Source organism: Pristis pectinata, chromosome 30, assembly GCF_009764475.1.
Source record: "Pristis pectinata isolate sPriPec2 chromosome 30, sPriPec2.1.pri, whole genome shotgun sequence".
Taxonomy (NCBI): domain Eukaryota; kingdom Metazoa; phylum Chordata; class Chondrichthyes; order Rhinopristiformes; family Pristidae; genus Pristis; species Pristis pectinata.
The window spans coordinates 22,835,923-22,859,914 of NC_067434.1; the positions used below are offsets into that span (position 1 = coordinate 22,835,923).

Genomic DNA, 23,992 nt, shown 5'->3' on the forward strand with positions numbered 1-23,992 from the left:
AAATATCTTTTGGAAATCCAGATGTGATAGTACATCCACTCCTTATTCACCCTGTGGGTAACATCCTTAAAATACCTTAATTTTTAGATTTGTCAAACATGATTTTTTTCTTTATAAACCCATCAGCCTTTTCCTGTATGGCCTCTCACCCACATCCTTAATGATGGGTTCCATTGGGTAGGTTCCCAGGATCACAAAAAAGCTCCCCTCCAATCAAGACCTTCCCTGGTCACATCCTGATTACTGGCAGACTCAGCCTTGTAGCCACTGGCTGATCCATAGATAGGATATGCTGGGGTTCCCAATGACAAAATAGAAATCCGGATTCTAATACTCTCCTGAGACTCTTGTCCATCTCTGGCTGGCACCTCTAAACCATGGGGGTTAAAGTTGTGGGAGTCTCGTAAAGATGATTTAAGTATTTTGAAGCCAGCTAATGGAGCAGTCAAACTGTGGTCTAAATATTGGGAAGTCTTACATTAATTTTAAAAATAGGAATAAAACCAAAAAGTAAATTGTCTGTACAGAATGTTGGCAGATACGTACGTGGAATTTGTAATAGTGCTTCAGCCAGTGGTTCTACGGAATTCCAAATCACTTTTGCAGGGTTAATACGATCAGCAGCAAACAACAATTGGTATTGGTATTGGTTTATTATTGTCACTTGTACCGAGGTACAGTGAAAAACTTGTCTTGCATACCGTTTGTACAGGTCAATTCATTACACAGTGCAGTTACATTGGGTGAGTACAGAGTGCATTGAGGGTAGTACAGGTAAAAACAATAATAGAATACAGAGTATAGTGTCACAGCTACAGGGAAGTGCATTGCAGGTTGACAATAAGGTGCAAGGTCATAACAAGATTGATTGTAAGGTCAAGAGTCCATCTCATCGTATAAGGGAATCATTCAATGGTCTCATCACAGCGGTATAGAAACTGTCCTTGAGCCTGGTGGTGTGTGCCCCCCAGCTCCTGTACCTTCTGCCTGATAGGACAGGGGAGGGGTCCAAATCCATGTGGTGCACACTCACCCTTACTGCTGTGACTTTAATAATCCAGATATTACGACCTGGGTCATATCCCATAGCTTTACTGGAAAGATTAGCAATGTGCCAAAGAACAATGTTTCTTGGAATGAGATCTCCACTCAAATGAACTTGTGTAAAAAAAAATTGGGTTATTAAATGGCAGTATGCATTTTAATATAATAGCTTCCTGGGAGGGAATCTTCAAGTCCCACCAACTCCCAAGTAGAAAAGTAAGTTGGCTTTCCCAGAATCATAGAATTGTCTGCGGCCTCCTGGTAGAGAATCCCAGTTCGATTCCTTTGTTCTTTTCTCCCAGCCCTGCCTCTCTCAATTGCCTTAACCCTGAATTGAACAGTGCGCAGTTAAGCATCCACGTAATGGGTCCCTCGTGGAATCTGCCGATTCCCTAATCCCAGTGTAATTTTTAAAAAAAATTAAATTCAGAAGATTGGCTGGGGCAGGATTGGGGGAAAATGAGGTGACAAAGGTCACGGGATTTGCAAAATCAAAATGGAGGATTCCTTAGTGACCATCTGATTCTGATAGCTTCTAGTTATGCTTTCTCTACAAGTGGAATGATTCTGTCTGCATCCATTCTAACAAATCCTTCATGATTTTAAAGACTTCCATAACATTGCCCCTCTGTCTTCTCAAGAGAAAAGAGACCCAATCCAATCATCCTTTCCTGATATCGATGTCCTTGTATTTCTGGGATCATTCTTGTCATTTTTCTCTGCACATTCTCCTGTCAAGTCGAGTTTATTGTCATCTGCACAAGTACGGTGAGGTACAGGTACAATGAAAAACTTGCAGCAGCATCACAGGCAGGTAGGATGATGCTTCCAGGCAGGAGAATGTTATTGTGGGAAGAGGCTGTCTGAGGTTCCTTCCTATAAAACAAAGTGGAATGAGTGGAGGTTTAATCAAGGTACATTCAGTAATGAAAGACCTCTAGAGGGTAAAACTACAAGGACCTATTTTTCTTAGCAGAAAGGTCAGTACCTGATTTATGTTAACTAGTAAAAGAATTGAGACTTGAGTAAGAAGATCTTCAACAGGTAGTAGAGGCTTGAAACTGAATGCCTGAAAGGGTGGAAGCAGAAAGTCTCACCGTATTAAGAGATACCTGGGAGAACACTTGAAGACCCATCGCTGACAGGGTGACAGAATGTCATCTGGGAAGTGGGGTTCACCGAAAGTCCATTTTTGGCTGGTGTGGATCCAATGGATTGAATGACATTTTTCTGTCATAAAATTCTATAATTCTATGTTTTCTATGATTCTGTTTAGAGAACATAGAACAGTACAGCACAGAACAGGCCCTTCAGCCCACAATGTTGTGCCGACATAGCTATTCCCTCCTACCTACAGAATGTCCCTATCCCTCTATTTTCCTCTCATTCATGTGCCCATCCAAGCCCCTCTTAAAAGCCCCCAGTGAATTTGCCTCCACCACCCTATCAGGCAATGCATTCCAGGCATCCACCACTCTCTCAGTAAAAAAAATGTATCCCTCACGCCTCTTCTAAATCTACCCCCTCTCACCAAAAATGCATGCCCTCTGGTATTGGATCACTCAATAAAGGGGAAAAGATATTGCTTGTCCACCCTATCTATGCCCCTCATAATTTTATACACTTCCAACAGATCACCCCTCAGCCTGTGTGACATATAGTGTTGGTATTGGTTTATTATTGTCACTTGTACCGAGGTACAGTGAAAAACTTGAATAACTTGAAAAATATAGTGACAAAACCTATACCCAGTTCTTCAGGTATGGTCTAATCAAGGATCAATGCAGGTTTACCATAACTTCCCTACTTTCTCTCTCTCTTTCTCTCTCTCTCTCTCTCTTTCTCTCTCTCTCTGGAAATAATCTCTCTCTCTCTCTCTAGAAATAAACTCTCATGCATGGTTTTGCTTTTTTAAGGTCTTGCCAACTGGCAACACAGCTTTCAGTGATTGGCCTATTTATACTCTGAGATCCTTTTGTTCTTCTACTCCATTTCAACTCGCATCTTTCCCATTATAAATAACCTGTCCACTCACCCAACACTTCAATTTCTGAGAGGGATTGACAGGAGAGAAATTGTGAGGATGTTTTGCCTGGTGTGAGAATCCAGAACTATATTATAGAGTTGTACAGCAGAGAAAGAGGCCCTTCAGCCCACCAAATCTGCCTCACCCATTTATACTAATCCTACACAAACCCCATTTTATTCTCCCCAAATTCCCATCAACTTCCCCCCCCAGATGCTACCACCAGGGGCAATTTATAATGGCCAGTTAACATACCAATCCACACTTCTTTTGGATGTGGAAGGAAACTAGAATGATTCCAGGAATGAGAGGGTTAACATATGAGGAACGTTTGATGGCTCTTGTGCTGTACTCCTTGGAGTTCAGAAGAATGAGGGGGGACCTCAGAAACATTTTGAATGTTAAAAGGCCTGGACAGAGTAGATGTGGCAAAGTTGTTTCCCCTGGTAGGGGGGTCTAGTGCAAGAAGGCACGACTTCAGGATTGAAGGGAGCCCATTCAGAACAGAGATGCAGAGAAATTTCTTTAGCCAGAGAGTGGTGAATCTGTGGAATTTGTTGCCACGGGCGGCTGTGGAGGCAAAGTCATTATTTAAGGCAGAGATCGATAGGTATCTGAGCGGCCAGGGCATCAAAGGTTATGGTGAGGAGGCAGGGGAGTGGGGCTAAATGGGAGAATGGATCAGCTCATGATAGAATGGCAGAGCAGACTCGATGGGCCAAATGGCCGGCTTCTGCTCCTTTGTCTTATGGTAACTGGAGTACCCGGAGTAAACTCATACGGTCACAGGGAGAGCGTGCAAACTCCACACAGACAGCGCAGGAGGTCAGGATTGAACCTAGTTTGTGGGAGCTGTGAGGCAGCAGCTCTGCACCACCCCATTGTCTCAGGGTAAGGTATTGGCCACTTAAGAGTGAGATTTTACTCACAGGGTTATGAATCTCCAGAGTTCTTGAGCACAAAGAGTCGTGGGTGCAGAATCATTAACATGGTGGAGCAGCAGGTAATACTGCTGCCTCAGCTTCAACAACCCTGGGTTTGTTCCTTTCCCCTGGGTGTTCTGGTTTTCTCCCACGTCCCAAAGACATTTGGGTTGGTAAGATAATTAGTTGTTTTATATTACTCCCAGTGAAGGTGGGCGGTAAGGAAATTAGGGTGCAGTTGAGATGTGAGAAATCTATTGAGGGCTGCATTAGACAGATTTGAGGTAATCAAGAGTTGAGGCCAGGGTCAGATCAACCCTGGTCTTACTGAATGGTAGGAGGGTGAAAGGGCCAAATGACCCCCTCCTCCTCTTATTTCTTGTCCTCATGTTCACTGTTAATAGTTGAGTAGTTAAAGTTGGTTTGATGTGTCATACCAAACAATAAAACAAAGTTGAACCAAAATCTTACAAACCCAAATATTTTAAAATTCAAATAGAAGTAGGTCTCAGCTGTTTAAAATAACAGCCCACTCTGTAATTGCTGCAAGTCACACAAGACAATGCTTTGTGGAAGGGTTTCTATCTGTACTTTAGTGTATAAACACAGACTTCTACGGCAGTGTGCATTTCTGAAATTAAGCCTGGTAAAAAGCCAAAGTCTTTGCTTGACCTTGTTTCGTTTCGGCATTTCAGTTGAAAATTTAATGTTTTTGCTCAAGAGGGAATTGGTGAATTAAAAAGGTTTCATAATCCTTGAAAGAATTAAGAGATTTGCAACAAACTCTTTCCTTTCAATTGCAACCTAACTTAGAAAAGCCCAGTCACTGCATGGGGTTATTACTGTTGATTCAATGTGAAGTCCTTAAACCAGAGGTAACACACAAAGTGCTGGAGGAACTCAGCGGGTCAGGCAGCATCTGTGGAAGGAAATGGACAGTTGACATTTCGGGTCAAGACCCTTCATATGGACTGATGAAAATCTGGAGTTCAGATGAAGGGTCTCGACCCAAAACGTCAACTGTCCATTTCCCTCCACAGATGCTGCCTGACCTACTGAGTTCCTCCAGCTCTTTGTGTGTTGCTCCAGATTCCAGCATCTGCAGTCTCTTGTGTCTCTCTTAAACCAAAGGTTTTGGGTGAAGTGTTGGACAAACAAGGGCCCATCCCTAATTGCCCTTCAGAAGATGGTGGTGAATCACCTTCTTGAACAGATGCAATACTCCTGCTGAAGGTTCTCCTAGAGAGTCTTTGGATAGGGTGTTCCAGAAATTAGACCCAGCAATGATGAAGGAATTATATTCTTCCAAATCTGGATGGTGTGTGACTTGGATGGGAACTTGGTAGTGCAGCATTCCAAAGTGTCTGCTGCCCTTGTTTTATCTGGTGATAGAGGGCATGGGTTTGGTACTGTTGAGATAATGAGTAAATGTAGTGCATTTAGTAGGTGCTATACACTGCAGCCATTGTGGAGGGATTGAATGCTTAGGGTGACAGATAAGGTGGCGATCAAATGAGCTAATTTGTCCTAAATGGTGTTGATCATGCTGATTGTTGGAGAAGTCTTTATCCAGGCAAGTAAAGAGCATCCCATCACCCTCCTGACTTCCTCCTCATAGATGGTGGAAAGGCTTTGGGAAGTCACCACATGATACAACGTCACTTGTAGCTGGAGTATGAAATCTGTGACCCATTTGGAGGAACTCAGTATGGCAGACTGAACCACAAGTGAATCAGTGGTTAGTGATCAGAGGGAGACAAAATCAAGGTTTAGAGGTTGTACGAGGAAGGAAGACCAAGCGAGCTGAGGAGTTTCAGTTTTGACATTTGAGGGAAAACAATGTTACAGCCTGAAGGTTGTTCGGTGACGTTGTGCTGCAGTCATGGGGCATGGCTCGGCTAAGGCTAACACTGGAGCGAAGGTGTCACTTTCAGCACCTGAGTTATACTGCAGGCTGCATCTGCTTGTAATCAATCCAACTAATTTCGGTCACTGTGCACGTCTGAGCAAATCTCTACTGTATTTTAAAGGACGTAAGGTGCAAGCAAATGTATTGTAACAGGATAAATTCTCCGCTATGTTCATGAAATGGTTCAATAGAATTACTGAGCTCTTAATAGACTTCGTTCCACATTATACTGGAGATAAACACTGCATAAGAACATTAAGGAAGAGCAGGAGTAGTGTGCACAACCCCTGCAGTCTGCTGCACCTTTCATTGAGATTACGGCTGAGTTGACCTTGGTCTCAGCTTCACTTTCCTGCCTGTTGCCAATAACCCATGACTCCAGCACAGCCCCCCAAAATCTGTCCATCTTGGCCTTGAATAAGTTCAGCGATTCATTTTCCACAACACTCTGGACTAGAGAATTCCAAAGATTCACCACACTCTGAGAGAAAAATTTGTCATCATCACCACCTTACATGAGTCATCCCTTATTCATGAACAATGTCCCTTAGCTCCAGATTCCTCCATGTGGGGATATTTCCTCTCAGCAGCTTCCTTGTCAAGCACCATCAGAATTTTACGCTTCAATAGGATGACCTCTCATTCTAAACTCAAGTGAGCAATGGCCAAATCTCTTCAATTATTCCTTGTAAGTCAACCATTCTTCCCAGGAGACACAAAAGGCTGCATATTTTGGAATCTGGAGCAACACACCAAAAGCTGGAGGAACTCTCTGATGGCGGGGGGGGGGGGGGTGGGGGGGGGGTGGGGGGAAGAGCTGTTTCTGAATCATTGAGTGTGGGTCTTCAGGCTCCTGTACCTCCTCCCCGATGGTAGTAACGAGAAGAGGGCATGTCCCAGTGTGGGTCCTTAGTGATGGATGCCACCTTCCTGAGGCACACCCTCTTGAAGATGTCCTCGGTGGCAGGGAGGGTTGTGCCCGTGATGGAGCTGGCTGAGTCTACAACCCTCTGCAGCCTCTTGCGATCCTGTGCATTGGAGCATCCATACCAGGCGGTTCTGCAACCAGTCAGAATGCTCAACTTATCTATAAACTTATTTATGTAACTATCTATTAAAAATAAATAAATAAAACAATAAATACAGCGATGAGTGCAAAACAGCAGACTGGTGCAAAGATTGTAGTGCAATCTGGAGTAGTGCAGAAAGAAATGCTGAAGTGACAATCAAGGAATAACCAAGAGAGAGAGAATTACAAGGTATACCCTCCCATTGACATTTCTTGTGACTCATGCAATTTCAGCTCAACGCACATCGGAAAATGCTTCACATCAGCTGGTGAGTGGCAGAGTAACTCCGGCCTGGGTGCTGTCACATCTCTGCAACACCTCAGTACAAAAAGGGGGAAGTAAATTGAAAAAGACTCATTGTGACATAATGTGCTTGGAGCAGCAGAGTCCCTTTATTATAAAATCCCTCAAACTTGGGCAAGCTACCAAAAGTTTAGAGAGGGATCCTCCCCTTGGAAAGGTCCTATTTCTGGCTGTTATTTGTTTTGATTAAATGTGATATTTGAGAAATTGTACATAATAGTTTTATTTTCCATAATGGAAATCCTAAAGGCAGGGCTTGTGCAAATGATATGCCACTTAAGGAGTGACATGGTGCTGTTACATCTCACATTTAATTAGCCACACTGCAGGATCACAGAACTGAATCACCCCTCTCTAAACGACGTGTGAAATTGAATCAGGAAAAAGGCACCACCCTCTGTGGAGACTGGTTTCTCTCCTTGTTTTTTAAAGGATACCTGGACAGTCAGAGTCCGAGTTATATTTAGTTCATTTCCTTATCACTGTGGGAACAAGTTGGCCATGGCAGGCTCCAACACTAGGGAGTATCAGGGTTCAACAAATGCAAGAGTTCTTTACATTGAGAGCCCAAAAAGACCCTTTGCAACAACTGGTAGCTCCAAATATCATGTTGAATTTCTTTCAAAAATCATAAAAATATTTATATAACTTGCACATTTTGTGTTAAACCCACAGCATTATTTGTCAAACTACAGCCAACCCACTTAATACTGATGCAGGAAGTTAAAGGACCTTTACAGGACAGATATATTTATCGCAAGAAACTTCAGAGAGTTGTAGACACAGCTCAGCACATCATTGGAAACCAGCCTCCCCTCCATTGACTTTGTCTACAATTCTCGCTGCCTTGGTAAAGCAGCCAACATAATTAAAGCCCCCTCCCACCCCAGACATTTTCTCTTCTCCCTAACCCCCCCCCCCCACATAGGGTAGAGGACACAAAAGCCTGAAAGTACGTACCACCAGGCTCAAGGACAGCTTCTATCCCACCATTATAAGACTATTGAACAGCCCCCTAATACATAAGATGGACTCTTGACCTCACAATCTACCTCATTATGGCCTTGCACTTTATTGCCTACCTGCACCATCAAATTGGTAAATTGGTTTATCATTGTCACGTGTACTGAGGTACAGTAAACTAACTGCATTTTTCATGCCACCCATACAGATCATTTCATTACAACAGTGCAGAATAAAGTGTTACAGTTACAGAGAAAGTGCAGTGCAGGCAGATAATAAGGTGCAGGGCCTCTTTCTCTGTAACTTTAACATTTTATTCTGTATTCTGTTATTGTTTTCCCTTGTACTACCTCCATGTACTATTGTAATGTAATGATCTGTATGGATGGTATGCAAAACAAAGTTTGTCACTGTACATTGGTACAGGTGACAATAAATTGATTTACTAACTTACATGATGCACAAATCTCATACAGTGAATTCTGCAAGATGTGACTGAGCAATCCTGATCAAACCACACATCACAGAGCAGCACCCTGCCCTCTGCACCAATTCCATAGAACCTTTAAGGAAGCAAGTTGGCTCTTCTCAAGATCATTAGATTGGTCCAATTACTCCAAACTGGCCATTATTATTGCTGGATCTGAAATAAATGTATCTTGATGTATATAACTTTTTTTTCATTTAAACCACTCCAGAGATTACAGATGTAGAATTTGCTTATGAACTTTGAGACCAATTTTAGCCTTCCAGTGAAGTTCCCCGCAGATTAATTGATGGGAGAAGGTGGGGTGACCCTAACGACAGGGACTGGGTGAGATGTTCCTGCTCCAGCAGGGTGAATCTGCCTTGATTGGCCAGGAAATCGTGCGGTATGTCCAATCATGGCGCCCTGGGGCACAGGGAGTTGGCACTCTCCTAACGTCAGGCTTCACTGGGTGGCTGGCTGTCGATTCCCCTGAGGTTTTTTTGGTGAGATCGGGGTTTCTAGGCTGGGCCACGGGCTCTGGGTGCTGCTGTTGTTGGTCCAGATGGAGGGAGGTGGTAGAGGTTGGTTGGAACTTGGTGAATGGCAGTGTTTGGGGGTGTCCAGTCCCTCATTCTTGGAGGGAAGGTGCAGCTGGTGAACAGAGGGCAGCCGAGGTGGCAGAGAGAGCAGGGGCATCAAGGGGGAAAGGAAGAGGGCAGGGGGGCTAAAGAGGGATGCAGGCAAGTGAAGGGGAAGACTGAGGATAGCAGTTGGAGGTGGGGGGGGGGGTAAAGGTGGGAGGGAATCAAGGTCAAGGGTGTGCGGAGGAGGGACCAAGCACAAGGGTGTGCATAAGATCTGGTGTGTCTTTGGCTTGGGCGGGGGTGTGGGTCAGAGTGTATCTGTGTGCTCAGAAAGTGTGTGCATGTGTTTCTGTCTGCATTAGAGACTGCATTGCAGAGACTGGATAGGCTGGGACTGTTTTCCCTGGAGCGCAGGAGGCTGAGGGGTGACCTTATAGAGGTTTATGTGGGGCATAGAAAAAGTGGTTGCAGTCTTTTTCCCAGGGTAGGGGAGTCTAAAACTAAAGGGCATAGGTTTAAGGTGAAAGGGGAGAGATTTAAGGGGGACCTGAGGGGCAAATGTTTCACACAGAGGGATGTGGGTATGTGCCAGAGAAAGTGTTAAGAGGTGGGTAAAATTACAACGTCTAAAAGACATTGGGGCAGGTACGTGGACGGGAAAGGTTTGGAGGGATATGGGCCAAATGCAGGCAAATGGGACTAGCTTAGTTTGGCAGCTTGGTCAGCGTGGACGAGTTGGGCCAAAAGGCTGTAGAATCGTGCAGCTGAGACTGGTCTCCATTCTTCTTGGACCTCCTTGGCATTGGACCGAGACCTTGCTCCATTGGTCCATGCAGTGGCTGGTGTACAGAGACCACCCCCAAAAAGAGAATTCATTTGTAGGCCCTTCTACTCCTGAGATCTGGAGTGGAAACAAGTCATCCTCGACACCAAGTGGGCTAAATCATCGAAACCCACATCACACCTGGATATGAAATTAAAACTGTTGCCATCTAAATGTGATATTCACATCTCCTGCAAGGTTGAGTGCAATTGTGCTTAAATTACCCTGCAATGTAAGTGCACCAATAGAACAGTACAGATTTAGATTGTAACTAGTATTAACAATGAACACCAAGATCCGAGACATGAGCTGTGTTGTGCATATGGCTATGCACAACATATGCACCTTCCAAATGGGATTACGTATTGTAGATTTTCTTTAGATATTAATTATAGGACTTTGGGGTTGTATTTACACTGCAACTTGAGTGTTGTTGTGAAGTGGTTAAATCTAAGTGCAAGCTAATTCTGCAGTAAGAGTCTAGACAGAGGGAGACACCTTGTGATTTACTGCAGAGATCCAGACCCTGAATTTTCAAGGCACAAACCTCAGCACTGGGGCAAAGTGGGAATTGCTTTCTTTATTAGTTAAGGGTGTAAATGTACCTTTAAATTATGGGGGCACAAGAGACTGCAGATGGCGGAATCTGAAGCAACACACGAACTGCTGGTGGAACTGACTGGGTCAGGCAACATCTGTGGAGGGAAATGGACATTCAACACTCCCTCCTTCCCCCACAGATGCTGCCTGACCCGCTGAGTTCCTCGAACGGTTTGTTTGTTGCTGGCTTTAAATTATGAAAGTTTGGAAATCTCCGGGTTAACATCAACTGGTCCTGTGCATCAGCAAGTCAACTGAGACAGGTAATGATGACTGTTAACAATTCAGAGAAAGGTATTGGTTTTAATTGATGATGAGGTAAGGTCCTTCACACAAATCAATATCAGCCAATTTATATAATAATATTTTATATTATTATAATATTATATATAATGTATACACAAGGTGTACACACACACACACATCAAAGAAAATGCTGCACACATAACCATTGTCATTGGTTAGTGATTTTCAAGCTATTGATGAAACGCCAACATCTTGTAATAAAAATGGACACAAAATAAGAAACTAAAACAACAGGATACTTGTTACCATAAAATAGTGGCTCTTCAAATATCATACTTCAGAAGCAAATAAAATTAACATGCTCACACGCAAAACAGTCTCACCGTTATCCAACGCGTAGAAGGACCTAAAGCGGGATTGGTCTGGACGGGTGCTCCGGCTGGCACCTGTTCCTGCGCTTGTACGACTGTTTAACTCGAGATCTATTGATAAATGCCTTGGATGTTAACCCTCTGTTTTGGAAACTGAATATGTTCTCTGGCAACAATAAAGGATTATATTTTGTTTCAAAATGTAAAAAGTTGATTAAGTTGTTCCAAAGGCTCCACACAAATAAAAATATAATACATTAAGAATGTAACAACACGAGAGGGTAAATTCTAACTGGGTGTAACTGTGGTGCAGACGTTTCGTTGTATATATGACCACACTCCGACCACTGAGCACACAATACATAAATAACATAGAGGTGAAGCAAAAGTGGACCATACACCCTTCAATGAGATCCAATCTCCTGCCCAGTCTTCCTGAATCTAGCCTTGGACACACCCAGCACCCTCTGAGGGAGGGAATTTCAAAGATTTACAACCCACTAAGTTTCTCCTCAACGGCATCCTAAACATCCTTGTACGTTTCCTCCACAACATTGAATAATAAAGTATAGGCAGTATTAGTATTTATGACAATAAATAATTCCACACGGAAACGTTGAAATAAAATAATAACAATTGAGAACTGTTAGGGTACTTGATTTGGGAAGGGTTTTCTCAGCTGCACCCAGCTTTGCTTGGAAGTGTTCAGGTTTAGTTGGCGATTTGATCTCCAGGTGTGATGTGGGTTTGGACCATGTTGTTTTATTTGGGAACATGCTGCACCGTTTATGGTCCTATTGTGATAGTCTGTAAATATTCTATATGCTGCAGTTGCTATCTTCATAGCTTTGCAGAAAGAATATGTTAAGGATATGTGTCGTTCTGCTCAGAACAGCTCATGGTTTGAAAAAAAACAGCGTGCCCACAGCAGAAGAACGTGCGAAATTCCGCACAGTTAACCCAGGATCCACATGAACTAGTTTTAAGGAACTCAAAGTTGTCGCAGCACCCAAGTGCATGAGGATTTTACCCCCAATGTCAGGGTAACATTGGATTCAATGTTACACATACAAAAATCTGGAGTTTTTTTCTGGTTTAGGAATCGGTTCGGACTGTGTGAAAAGATTCGAGGTGGGAACGGTGGAAGTTCACAGTGAAACTGTACCTGCTCTTCGACCCTTTACACCATGGAACTGACGTCCGTCAGACCTGATCCGAGGCGGAGAACATTTCGCCTTCGGCAGAGATCAAAATAGTTTGCCTTAAAGAACAGTTTCGTGAGACGGACGAAAGGGCACCGAGGAGCGATTTCTTCACATATCTTTGACCTTTCCCCACACCCCATTCCCAGTCTCACCCTATAGTGGGATCGTGTTGTGTCGTTCCACCAGCAGGAACGTCGATTTCTCTCTCTCTCTCTCTCTCTCTCCCGAGCGCTGGAACCGAACCCCTGACAAAACCCTCGGTCCCCAATGGAATGCGCAAACTTCACTGAAGTCCGCAGCTCGCTCCATCTCGGTCCGAGACCACCGCAGCAGAAAACCACACTTCCTCGCAAAGCGATCCCTCGGCGGTAGTTTTAATTTAATCTAAATAATTAAACCGCAATTTAGTGGTCGCTTTGTAAACACAAAAGTTTAAGAGGGTGGCGTCAAATCTGGGAGAAAATATTCAGGGCAGAGATTTTACGGGATGATTTTTTTTAAATGGTCGTTTTAACTTTTAAAAAAGGGAGGGGAAACTGCGCTGATGAATGGGACCATCATCCACACAAGTAATCCCGACTTTAATTTGGAAAACTGAAACGATGAAACGCCTGCCAACACACGAGGAGAGGCTCTGTGTGCGGGCAGCTGTTGGGAGCAGGCGAATCGTGGCACACTTGAAGCATTTTGGGACCGGACTCGTGTTCATTAGCAGACGGGATTAAAAGGGGCTGTGATTTGAATGGCGAGTGACTCAGGTTGAAATCAATAACTGCCCGCTGTCGCTCAGACCAAGACCCAATCTGAGGGGCCGAGTGTCTCAGAAATGACACGGCAGCGCAATCCTGTGGGACTGATACACTGCCGGCGGTGTCATCATTTAGATGCAATGCAGACTCCCTGCCTCCTTACTGAGCTGGGTGGAGAGATCCGGGATAGTGTTTCAGAGAAAAGTTCTCCCCAGGACGCTGGGCAATGATTATTCCGCATTCAACATTTCTGAGACATTGCTTGTCGGTGGGAGTTCTTTCTCCGTGACAATGCACCGGGTTGTAGAACCGTTCCGATAGCGGCTGCAGGGAAATGTAAGTTTCTCTTTAAGAGAAATCTCAGCCCCCCGCTAGTAACTCTGAAGCGCGCCATCCCTCCAGTGAAATGTATCAGCGCTGGTGATGCAGTTCCGGGTGCCAGAGCACAGCTCTGATTGGCTCCTGTGCACCAACTCTTCCCCGGGGGAATAAAGAGCTAGCGGATTAGTTTGAGTCTTTCGGCCAACGGAAAGAGGGGAAGAAATAGAAAGGTGGGGGGGAAACTCAATTGACAAGTTCCCACAACAGCAACACAAAGGGCTCCGTTGGTTTGGAACTTTCCTCTTGTATACACACATACACACACACACACACACACACGCACTCCCTGCAAACCGAGAAAGGGGACAAAGGATGAGTTTGCTTTCTGCAATCGACACCAGCGCTTCGGTGTATCAGCCAGCCCAGCTCCTGAACTGGGTCTATCTGTCTCTTCAGGATACCCACCAACCCAGTGCCTTCGATGCTTTCAGACCCGAGCCGGCAACCCACCACCAGGATCTCAACTATGCCAAAGCTGCTGACCTGGGGACTTCGCTCTGTTCCAACTATCTCAACAACTTTTCCCAGCTGCACAGGAACGAGGTGCGAGTAAGATTCAGTGAAATCCCCTCGCTCTATGAAACGGTGTGCTTCTGTAATCACTCTTGATAAACTTCTGGTCGAGTTTCTTAACGTGTGGACAGTCTCTCTAACGTCCGCCATTAGACTGTGCTTTGATATATTTTATAACTTCTGGGATTCTGTGAGCTTTTACTGTACGAAGCGGACTGTTGTCAGTTGAGCCCCACTCCTTTTAGAATTCCGAAACTGTTGACACGTTGACTAACTAACATCTCAACAATCTCTGCCCTAGATTCGCACCGTCAGAATACCAAAGTAACACACTATTGTCAGGCACTGAAACCCGTTAGAACGCAATTTCACATTTCAAGTCGTATTTGATATTCTTGGTCATTCTTTTCAAAGTTCCCCTTGTCCTTGCGTGTGAATCACTCTGATTGACAGTTTGTTTAATCGCATTGCAATTAACCCACTGACTGCGGGCTGGAATTCATAGCTGTGTGATCATTTATCGGACGTTGCTTCTCAGTTGAAAGTCGGGGCGATTTTTGAGGGGGGGTCAGAATTACAACCCTGTGTATTGGCGAAGGGTGTGAGATTGCAGGGATGGCAGGTCTGATTAGCATTCTGTCCAGAGGGAGTGACGGGGAGATTGCTTGGACTGTAAGGAGCACCTTACCGGCGCTATAAAACCGAAGGGTGGTCACTTATTTCAGAGCAGAGATAGCTCGTTGCTTTAACGCTGACAAAAATAACGCGACATGTAGACGCTGAGCACCGCTGTCCGCGTTAGTATACCTGCAGCTGAAAGAGTAGTTCGGTTGGGTTTGATCTTAAAAGGGCAATGCTGGGTGGGGTTGGAAGGTTTTTAAAAAGTCTTGAAGTCTTTTCTGATGCCATTTAAAATGTTTATAAAATACCCACATTGAGAGAGAAGGTGATAAACATCTAATTAGTTATGGTTTTGAAAGTTATTAAGAGGCCAGGGATTGTGAAATTGACCAGCCTGGGACTATTGTGGCTGAGGAAATGGTGTCCCCACAATGGGGTCTCGGGTGTGTGGAGTGCTCGCCAACCAAGGAAGTAGATGACTTGAGTGGGAGTGAGGGCCTTAAGTGGGATCCATACCTGTTGAAAAGAGTATTCTTTGATTTATGAAGGGGACGTATTGCTTGAAAACGTTTTGTTAAGTGACATTTCGATTTATGAAATTAATTTATGGTGACTTGGAAAAGTGTATTTCTATGAGAGGAGGATGGTGTGATGTTTGAGAGACAAAGGACTGCAGATGCTGGAATCTTGATGATGCTGGAGGAACTCAGCAGGCCAGGCAGCATCCGTGGAGAAAATCAGGCTGTCGACGTTTCGGGTCAGTCCTGAAGAAAGGTCCTGACCCGAAACGTTGACCGCCTGCTTTTCTCCACGGATGCTGCCTGGCCTGCTGAGTTCCTCCAGTGTTTCTCATTATGGTGTGATATTTGTCTTAGCGAAAATTAGATAAGTAAATTGAGGGACATGTACCCCAAAGAGTCACGGTCAGACCCTTTGGCCCAACTGGTCCACGCCGACCAAGATGCCTACTTAAGCTCGTCCCATTTGCCCACATTTGGCCCATATCCCTCTAAACCTTTCCTATCCATGTATCTGTGCAAGTACCTTTTAAATGTTGTCAATGTACCTGCCTCAATCACTTCCTCTGGCAGCTCTTTCTGTATACTGACAACCCTCTGGGTGAAAAAAAGTTGCCCCTCGGGTTCCTATTAAATCTCCCCCCACTCACCCTAAACCTATGCCCTCTAGTTCTTGATTCCCCACCCCTGGGGAAAAAGGTTGTGTGCATTCACCCTATCTATACCCCTCATGACTTTATACACCACTCAATGGCGTTATAGTGGACATTCATAAATAGGACATCTGAAAGTCAAAATATACTTGCAGAGGTAATTGGTTTTCAGAGGAAGTAAAGATGGGACAGTCTTTGAAACAGTAGATCACGTGGAGGTGGGAGTCAGAAGGGTCGATAGTGGATTAAATAGGTCAGGAGTCTGGATAGAGTAAGACTGATGGACTTCAACCTATGACATTATTCTCAACTGCTGTCAACCAATGTATGTATTGATCTACGTGTTTATATGTTACAATTCCACTTGTACGATTTCATAATTCTATTTGGTGCTGTTTAATGCAGCAGACTCTATCAGCAGTTGGCTCATGTAGTGCTCGTAATGTAACTGTTACCCAGGGACCTGGCATTGCATTGAGGGGGTGGATACTTGGGAGAAATGAATTTCTGAGTTGTTTGAGAACAAGTTGGAAGAATTTAATTTTGAGGAGATGTGAAGATGTTGAGAGATTATAACAAGTTAAAGTTTAGTTTTTTAAACCATTCTGCAGTGTTTGGTTGTGGAGGAGGGGATTGGTATCAGTGCTGACGGAGGCGAATGGGACTGTTTACATTGCTCCAGAGGTAGAAAGTGTGGGCTGAACAGACTGTTTCTCTGCTTTAGTGGACTGGAGCGAAAGGTGTTAGAAGAGGAAAAGGATCTGAAGTGAGTTAGAGGTTCAACGGTAGTTAATGTGGTGGGCCTGTGTAGAAAATTACTGAATTGCAAGGTTTTTTTTTACCAGTGTGGACAGAATTGATTCACTTCAGACCCATCCTATTTCTACCCAATTTTGTAGCAATCTTCCTATACATAGAATCGAGCATATGTGGCAGTGCGGAGGAAGATACTTTCAACTTAACAGCCATTGCCCTTTTAAGAAAAGTGCAAGTTTATTTCAGTGAGGCTCTGCTCTGGAAGCTGATAACCTTTCTGTTGTGGATTGGCTGAGGCAGAAAAGCTAATGGGTCTAGGTTATGAAAGCCGTGTGTGAATGGCCTCCCTCAAAGCCTGTGCACTTCCAGTGAGGGCGTCAGCTTTAACTGGGACAGTGGTATGGGAGAAGGAATTGGGCTTGCATGATTATACAGCATGTTTGTAACATCACTGAGACATTTTTGACCATTCTGCTCTGGGGGGGCAAGATGCTTTTGGTTCCCTGGTCTGAGGTGGGACAATGAGGCATGAGGTTATGGGACTCTGGGGTAACGTTCACGGAGTGGTTCATCCAACAGCACAAGGAAGCACGGCCAGTTTTGGAAATGTGGAATTAACCCCCTCTCACCACCTAATCTGACCAGTGTGTGGATTCACATATCCATTCTTTTTGACCTCGTCTTCCCAGATGCAGATCCACATAATTTTGCCAACGGGAAGTCCAACGTAATTATATAAATAGGGAGTGTCCACCTTCATCAATTTATCTCTTTTGCCACTGATTTCTATTCCTAAAAGTAGAGCCCAAGGTATGGACAGCAAAGAGTTAAACGCACTAACCTTTCTGACGGGCTGCTTTATATAAATTCCCTTCAGACCCGACAAAGCGGCCTTGTCAACGTGACAGCTGGACTGGGCGAGAAACCCAGTTGTCTCACTTGAGTATTGATGGCGGATTGCATCAGGGGCGACACCGACAAAGCATATTTCATTCACCTGCCCTAACCCTCCAAAAATTCCTCAACTCATGCTGAAGATAAACATCGGCCATCAGCGTTTTTATTAACAGTCTCCGTTAATTTTAGCTGACTGGTATCTTGGGGTTGAGTGGAGATCCAGCAGCCTCTTCTACTGAAGTTACAACTCTTCAGACACGCTCACATTTACAAACAGTCCCTTTTTATTGAAGGGCATTTAGCATGGGTGTAAAATGGACTTTAATCTTTGGAGAGTACTGTTAGTTGGGTGATGGGGTGGGGTAGGGGATGAGGTACCACTGAGCAATTGACAAATAGAAGGACTTTACCTCCCAGCTCTTCCCATCCACCCCAACCCACCCAACCCACCAACCCACCAAAAAATCAGAATGGCTGAGACTGACACAAGTCAGGTTTGGAAAACCTCCCATTCAAACCCACTTGTTCTTTAACTACCAATGTACCAATAGGTAGCCAGACTTCAACATGCAATTCTGTTGTTGAATTGACTCAACAGGTGAAGCCCTTAGTTTTACTGGCACAAAGTTGAATGAGGTTGTGAGCGTTTGGGAGCTTGATTCATCAGTAGTTTCTGTAAGGCACAGTGCCAGTAGGTATAAGTTCTGCCTCCAGGATACCTAACCAGCCTGTTTGTAACTTTGATAGTATATTTCATACTTTACTGCCCTGTTTTGAACATGTAAAGTGGACTGGCAGTAGAATTATTTATTCATGATAGGTCAAATCTTTTACAGTGTGCAGTAGAGCAGAAATGCTCAGTGTATTGTGAATAATTTTACATTCTCCATTATCCAGCCTATTAGCAGTGGATTGTACAAGAGCGCTTCTCCCTATGGTTCTCTGAGCAACATCGTGGATGGCCTGAGCTCATTGACGGACCACTTCTCGGATCTATCCCTGTCGGCGGAACCTCGCAAACCTGGCAAGAGGCCCCCACCCAACTATTTATGCCACCTCTGCTTCAACAAAGGACATTACATCAAGGACTGTCCCCAGGTAAGACTGGTTTAAATATTGTAAGAAAGAGACGGAGCCTCGGCAGCTTGTGGTGAAGTAGGGTAAATAATCCAGATTATTGGTGAATATGGTAACATTGAGTTCTGCAGGTGGATGATTCAAGGGAGAATTTGGCATTCTGCTTATATATTTTTTAAAAATGGAGATTGTGTGAAAAAATGACAATATTTGCAAGTAAAATATTTTGGCTTTAAATATGTACAAAATAACATTTGATGTTTTTTAAGGTGCATGGTTGCCTGTGTATTCTCAATCATATAGTGAGCATACACATCCACAGGGATTGTGGAAAACAATTAAGAATTACTTTTGAATTAATGTCTTGTTAATTGGCCTCATTTGGTGTTCATGCGCCTTGGGTGGTTGGTGCTTTTTGTCCTGGCTCAGTGATATATTTTTAAGAAACATTTGGAAAAGTTAGTTCTGTTTGCATTATTCAGTTCAGATACTCTGAATCAGTTGCTCATCTGTTGCATTTCAGATGTTCTGGGAGCCACAGTGCATCAGCTTTAGCAACTTGACATCTTTGTCGCCAAATTAATTTCCATTTTAAACTAATTTTGGATTCCCCCTCACTCTGCGTCATAGGGGCTTGGATTTTTCTGTTATATTTGGTTTAGTTTGAGGATTATTCTTTGTTTTCTTTTCAAAATAGTGTTTGGTAAATTCAGACATTTTCTTAAACTTAAGTCCAGAAATGGTCCAACTTTCAGGTTTCATAAAGTTCAACTAAATTGATGTTGGTAATAATGAGACCAAGTTGCACTTGCATTAATATTTACCATTGTTCTATCTGATCATCTTTGACGTGCCATTCACCAGCAACGAGCAAGTGGGATTGGCCAACCTTATTAATGTTTGAAAGTTACCTGAGGTGTTCCTAATGCAAAATGAATGAAGATGTAAATTTTGTGTGTTTGACATTTATTACTGGTGTGGAATTTTATCGGTGAAGGAAAACTAATTCTTCCAAGAATTTCTTTGGAGTTTCTTTATTGGTATTAAACTGAACAATTCAAGTGCTGTATATTGCTTAGGCTCTACTGAATTGGATACTAAAACAAAACCATGATAATCAGGGACACAGAAAATAGATGGTAGAATACAAAACAGATATGGGATTTGGTTTAATCAGTTGTTGTACAGGCCTGCTTCATTGCTGTGTGGCTGAGTAGTGTCGCCTGTTTGTAGAATTAACACCAATCCATTTTCAATACAGTTATTTTAAGATGGATCTCACCTCTACAAATACTGGCCATTTCCTGTCGGTAGCAAGTATAGACAGTGTTGGCAAATCTATTCTGACTTTTGCTCGGCTTAAGTTTATGCACATTGATGGCTCTGTAAAGACCTTGTCAGTTTCCGCTATTAGAATGATTTTTGCATTCTTGGCTGCGCCAATGGTTTGGAAGTTGTCAGAGACCAGTAATGGGAAATGCTCAAGTGGTGTCTCATTCTGTAGGAGCCCCAGAGAAGCAGGCTGGAATCTCAGCTGCCAGTCTGCAGAGTAATAAAATCCAGATGCCTGATCCTAATACGTAGCCACTGTCCCCCTGAGTCAGGGGATGTGTTTTATCTTTCTTTCCCCCTCCTTCACTGCCGCTCGCCCTCAGCTCTGGTATAGGTTGGGAATGTGAGATGTTGGAATCTGACCAGTCTAAAGGACAGAGTGCTCTTAACACTGGGAATGCCTTCAGAGACACTGGGGAAATCCAGGGAACTGTGGTTTTAATTATTCAAAGTGTTTAGTGCTCAGAGTCAAAACAAACCTTGGTTCATATCAACAGGATTTAGTTTTATAGAGATATACATGAAAATAAATATTTTGTACAGAAGGCCAAGTCAATTCAGTGTAATGGGTCTATGAACAGTGACTGAGCAATTTATACTGTTCACAGGAGTAATCTTCAAATTATTGACATCATCTGGTTTATCAACTTCCATTGGGCATTTTGGATATTTTTTCAATCAGGCATCACTAATACCTGTTTTCCCACTTGGTTGGGATGTTTTCTTAAACAGAGAAATACAGAGACTCTAATCCAGATTATCCATTGAACACAGCTAAATCTTTCAGAGGCATTAACCATTAACAGCTTTGACCCCCGTAAGGACAAGTTGTGGACGAGCATTTATCTGTAATTCGAGGCTGCTCCATTTACCACCTCCCAATCTGTCCTTGGTGTTTGTTTAATGACGTCCTCTAGTTTACGTAAAAAAGCAGTAAATGTTTTCACCCATTTTGGAATGAACGCACATGTAGTGGTTTGTGAAATTAGCTGGCGAAGGCCCTTGACTGTTTACTTGCTGTTGTAGTTCACTGAAAACCCACTGATCCCAATTCGGTGGAAACAGTGAAGGTATTCGCCAAGTATAAAGGCTCCATTTCCCATCGCACTAAAGTCCATGGATGTTGCACGATGCATCAGAAGCTGAATATTTTGTTACATTATCTATAATAAGCAAAAAAAAATATCCCCAAAGACTCACTTTAAAAACTAAACAATTTTTTTTACAGGGGTATATCTGTGCTGACAATATAAGGCCAAGCATGCATTTTGCTTCAAGAATGAATTTTCAATATATTCTACACTGAATGTTGACCAATCATGTTAGTTTGTGGACTTGTAATAGAATTGGCTGGTCAGTGACGTGACTGGATAACTGGTGGGGTGACTGTCCTTAGGGTTGGGTAGTTGTGTGGAATGTTGGAACCGAAAATGGTGGAAACACGTGTGCCAACGGATGAAGTTAAATCTGCAAGTATTATTTGTTGTCGGGATGGAAACTTGATGCATTCGGCCTAATAGCTCAAAATTCCTGATTTCTGGGATTCCACCAAAAGTAAGAACTGAAAAATCTGATCCCTGTACGTATCCCATGTACAAATTGTTACAGTTTAATGTTTCCTGGAATTGAAATGCTCACAGTTTATGAGCTGATCCCCAATTGTCTTGATGGGGGCCTGGTCCAGGATGTAATATTGTCGGCAGCCAACCTGGCCTGTCCTTTTAAGGGCAACATTCAGGTAGCCTCTGCAGACCAAGGGTCTAAAGTGGCACCTCATGAGCTCAGTTGGTGGTGAACTTCCATTGCTCCTGGGAGTTCCTCTGCAATGGCGTCTGCTTGATGCAAAGTCCGGTCATTGCAAGGCACCACAGGATTCTGTTAATGAATCAGAACATAAGAAACAGGAGCAGGAGGAGGCCATCTGGCCCGTCGAGCCCGCTCCGCCTTTCGATGAGATCATGGCTGATCTGGCTGTGGACTCAGCTCCACCTAGCTGCCTTTTCCCCATAACTCTTAGTTCCCCTACGATGCAAAAATCTGACTATGAAGTTGGTGCTCTGTGCAAAGTGTGACTCCACTGTGTGGAGTCCTTGCAGTAAAATTTGTTGTTCTCTTCATCACGGTGGGAAGATGACAGCAAAGCTACTTACACTCAGAGTTTTGGTCTCCTTATCTGAACAAGGATGAACTTGCCACGGAGGGTGTAGACCAATGATTCACTGGAGTAATTCTAGGGATGGCAGGTTTGTGTGGAATGGGACTGCGTTCTCCAGCCTTTCGAAGGATGAAAGGAGATTGCGCACAGAATTCATGGAGGGCTTTACAGGCTGGGTGCAGCCCAGATGTTTCCCCTGGCTGGGGAGCCCAGGACTGGGGGAGATAGCTTCAGAATAACAGGTAGTTCATTTGGGACTGAGGTGAGCAGAAATTTCTTTGAGTGAGAGTGGGAAATCTTTGGAATTCTGCACCTCGGATGGCTCTGGAGACTCGATCATTGCATTCTAGTCATGAAGGAAATAGTGGGGATATGGGGAACTTGCTGGAAAAGGGCATTGAGGTAGAGATCTGCCTTGACAGTGAGTGGCACAGGAGACTTGAAGGGCCAAGTGCTGCTATTCTTGCTGCTATGTGTTTTGTTCTTGTGTTTTTATGACTGAGTGTGGCTTTGCCCATCTAACTGATATAATAAATGTAATGAATACAATTGTTCTGCTCTTTTAAATCCCAATTCTCATTAGTTGCTCATTATATTCTGCATTCTGTCTTTTCCCCTTTTGTACCACCTCAATGTCCTTCTGCATGGAATGATCTGTCTGGATGGCACGCAGACAAAAGCTTTCCATGTATCATGGGACATGTGACAATGTAGATCAATTACCAAGACAAAGGGAATGTGGAGTTACAATTGGATATTAGTGTGGCTAATTTATAGAGTGACAAAATCGTTAGGGTGACCGCTTGCCTGCTGGAATCTACAGATGTGCAGAAGCTGCAGGTGTGAAGGCACAGCTGACAGAGCCTCTGCCTCAGAACTCCAGTGACTGGGTTCGATCCCGATCTCAGGTGCTGTCTGTGTGGAGTTTTAATGTTCTCCCTGACCGTGTGGGTTTCTTCTTGGTGGTCCAATCTCCTATCATATTCTGAGTTGAGTGGTTACTGTAAATTGCCCCCAATGTACAGGTCAGGGGTAGAATCTGGGAGGAGTTGATGGGAACATTGTGAGAATAAAATATGATTGATGTAGAATTAGGATTCTTGGTGGTTGGCATGGATGAGATGGGCTGAGTTGCCTGCTTCTATGTTGCATTGCTCTAAGACATAGTGAGGAGGGGTCCAGGCGCTTTCACAGTATTCCATACAGACACGTCACTTACTGCGGAGACTTTTATAAGGGTGATCATTCCAGTGGGATAAATCTAATTTGACATGAATCATTGGCTCAGTAGGGGAGAAAACATGAACTTTTTCTAATTTTTTTTCATCTGGTGGTTACATTTCCATAACAACCATTTATATCTCAGTGGGGATTTGAAGCTTTAAGCAGGAATTTTTAAGCTATGCTGTGTCAAGTTCCAGATGCATAATTATCCCATCAGGGGTTGGATCATCTTTTTGTAACAAGAGCTTTAGAAAAGTGTGGCCTATTGATAGTGAGCCCCTTAACCAAATACAAATTACTTTCATTCCCCACCACCCCCGATCTCGTGCACCTTGTCCCACGGACATCAAGGAAATTAACAAAAGCTAAGCTCCCGGTGACAGTTTGTAAAACTTTGGTCAAAGTCACCAAAGTTAATAAAAAGTTTAAACTTCACAAGAAGCCCACCTCTGTAATCCAGTGAGATCCCATCATCTGCAGCCCTTTATTGCCTTAACCTATCACCTCCCAGCCTCTGTCGCTACCTCCACTCTCTCCTCCTCCGTCTACCTATCACCTCTCCTCACTTGGATCCCCCTAT

At 43.7% G+C, this 23,992-nt stretch overlaps 1 protein-coding gene and 1 long non-coding RNA gene across 2 annotated transcripts in view; one reads left to right on the top strand and one right to left on the bottom strand.

Annotated features, from left to right (window-relative positions):
- Nucleotides 1-653: 653 nt before the first annotated feature.
- On the bottom strand, nucleotides 654-13,610 carry LOC127584717 (uncharacterized). Its single transcript, XR_007958426.1, has 4 exons — nucleotides 13,449-13,610; nucleotides 12,689-12,920; nucleotides 11,344-11,442; nucleotides 654-1,920 (listed from the first exon to the last, which is right to left on the bottom strand). It is a non-coding gene; the product is annotated as an uncharacterized LOC127584717 (long non-coding RNA).
- Nucleotides 13,611-13,825: 215 nt separating this feature from the next.
- The window catches only part of zcchc24 (zinc finger, CCHC domain containing 24), a 214,893-nt gene continuing 204,726 nt past the window's right edge, over nucleotides 13,826-23,992 (top strand). Inside the window, exons 1-2 of the mRNA XM_052041604.1 lie at nucleotides 13,826-14,209; nucleotides 18,522-18,722. Of these exons, the coding sequence (XP_051897564.1) occupies nucleotides 13,979-14,209; nucleotides 18,522-18,722 (432 nt within the window). The 5' untranslated portion in view covers nucleotides 13,826-13,978. The remainder of the gene's footprint in view (nucleotides 14,210-18,521; nucleotides 18,723-23,992) is intronic.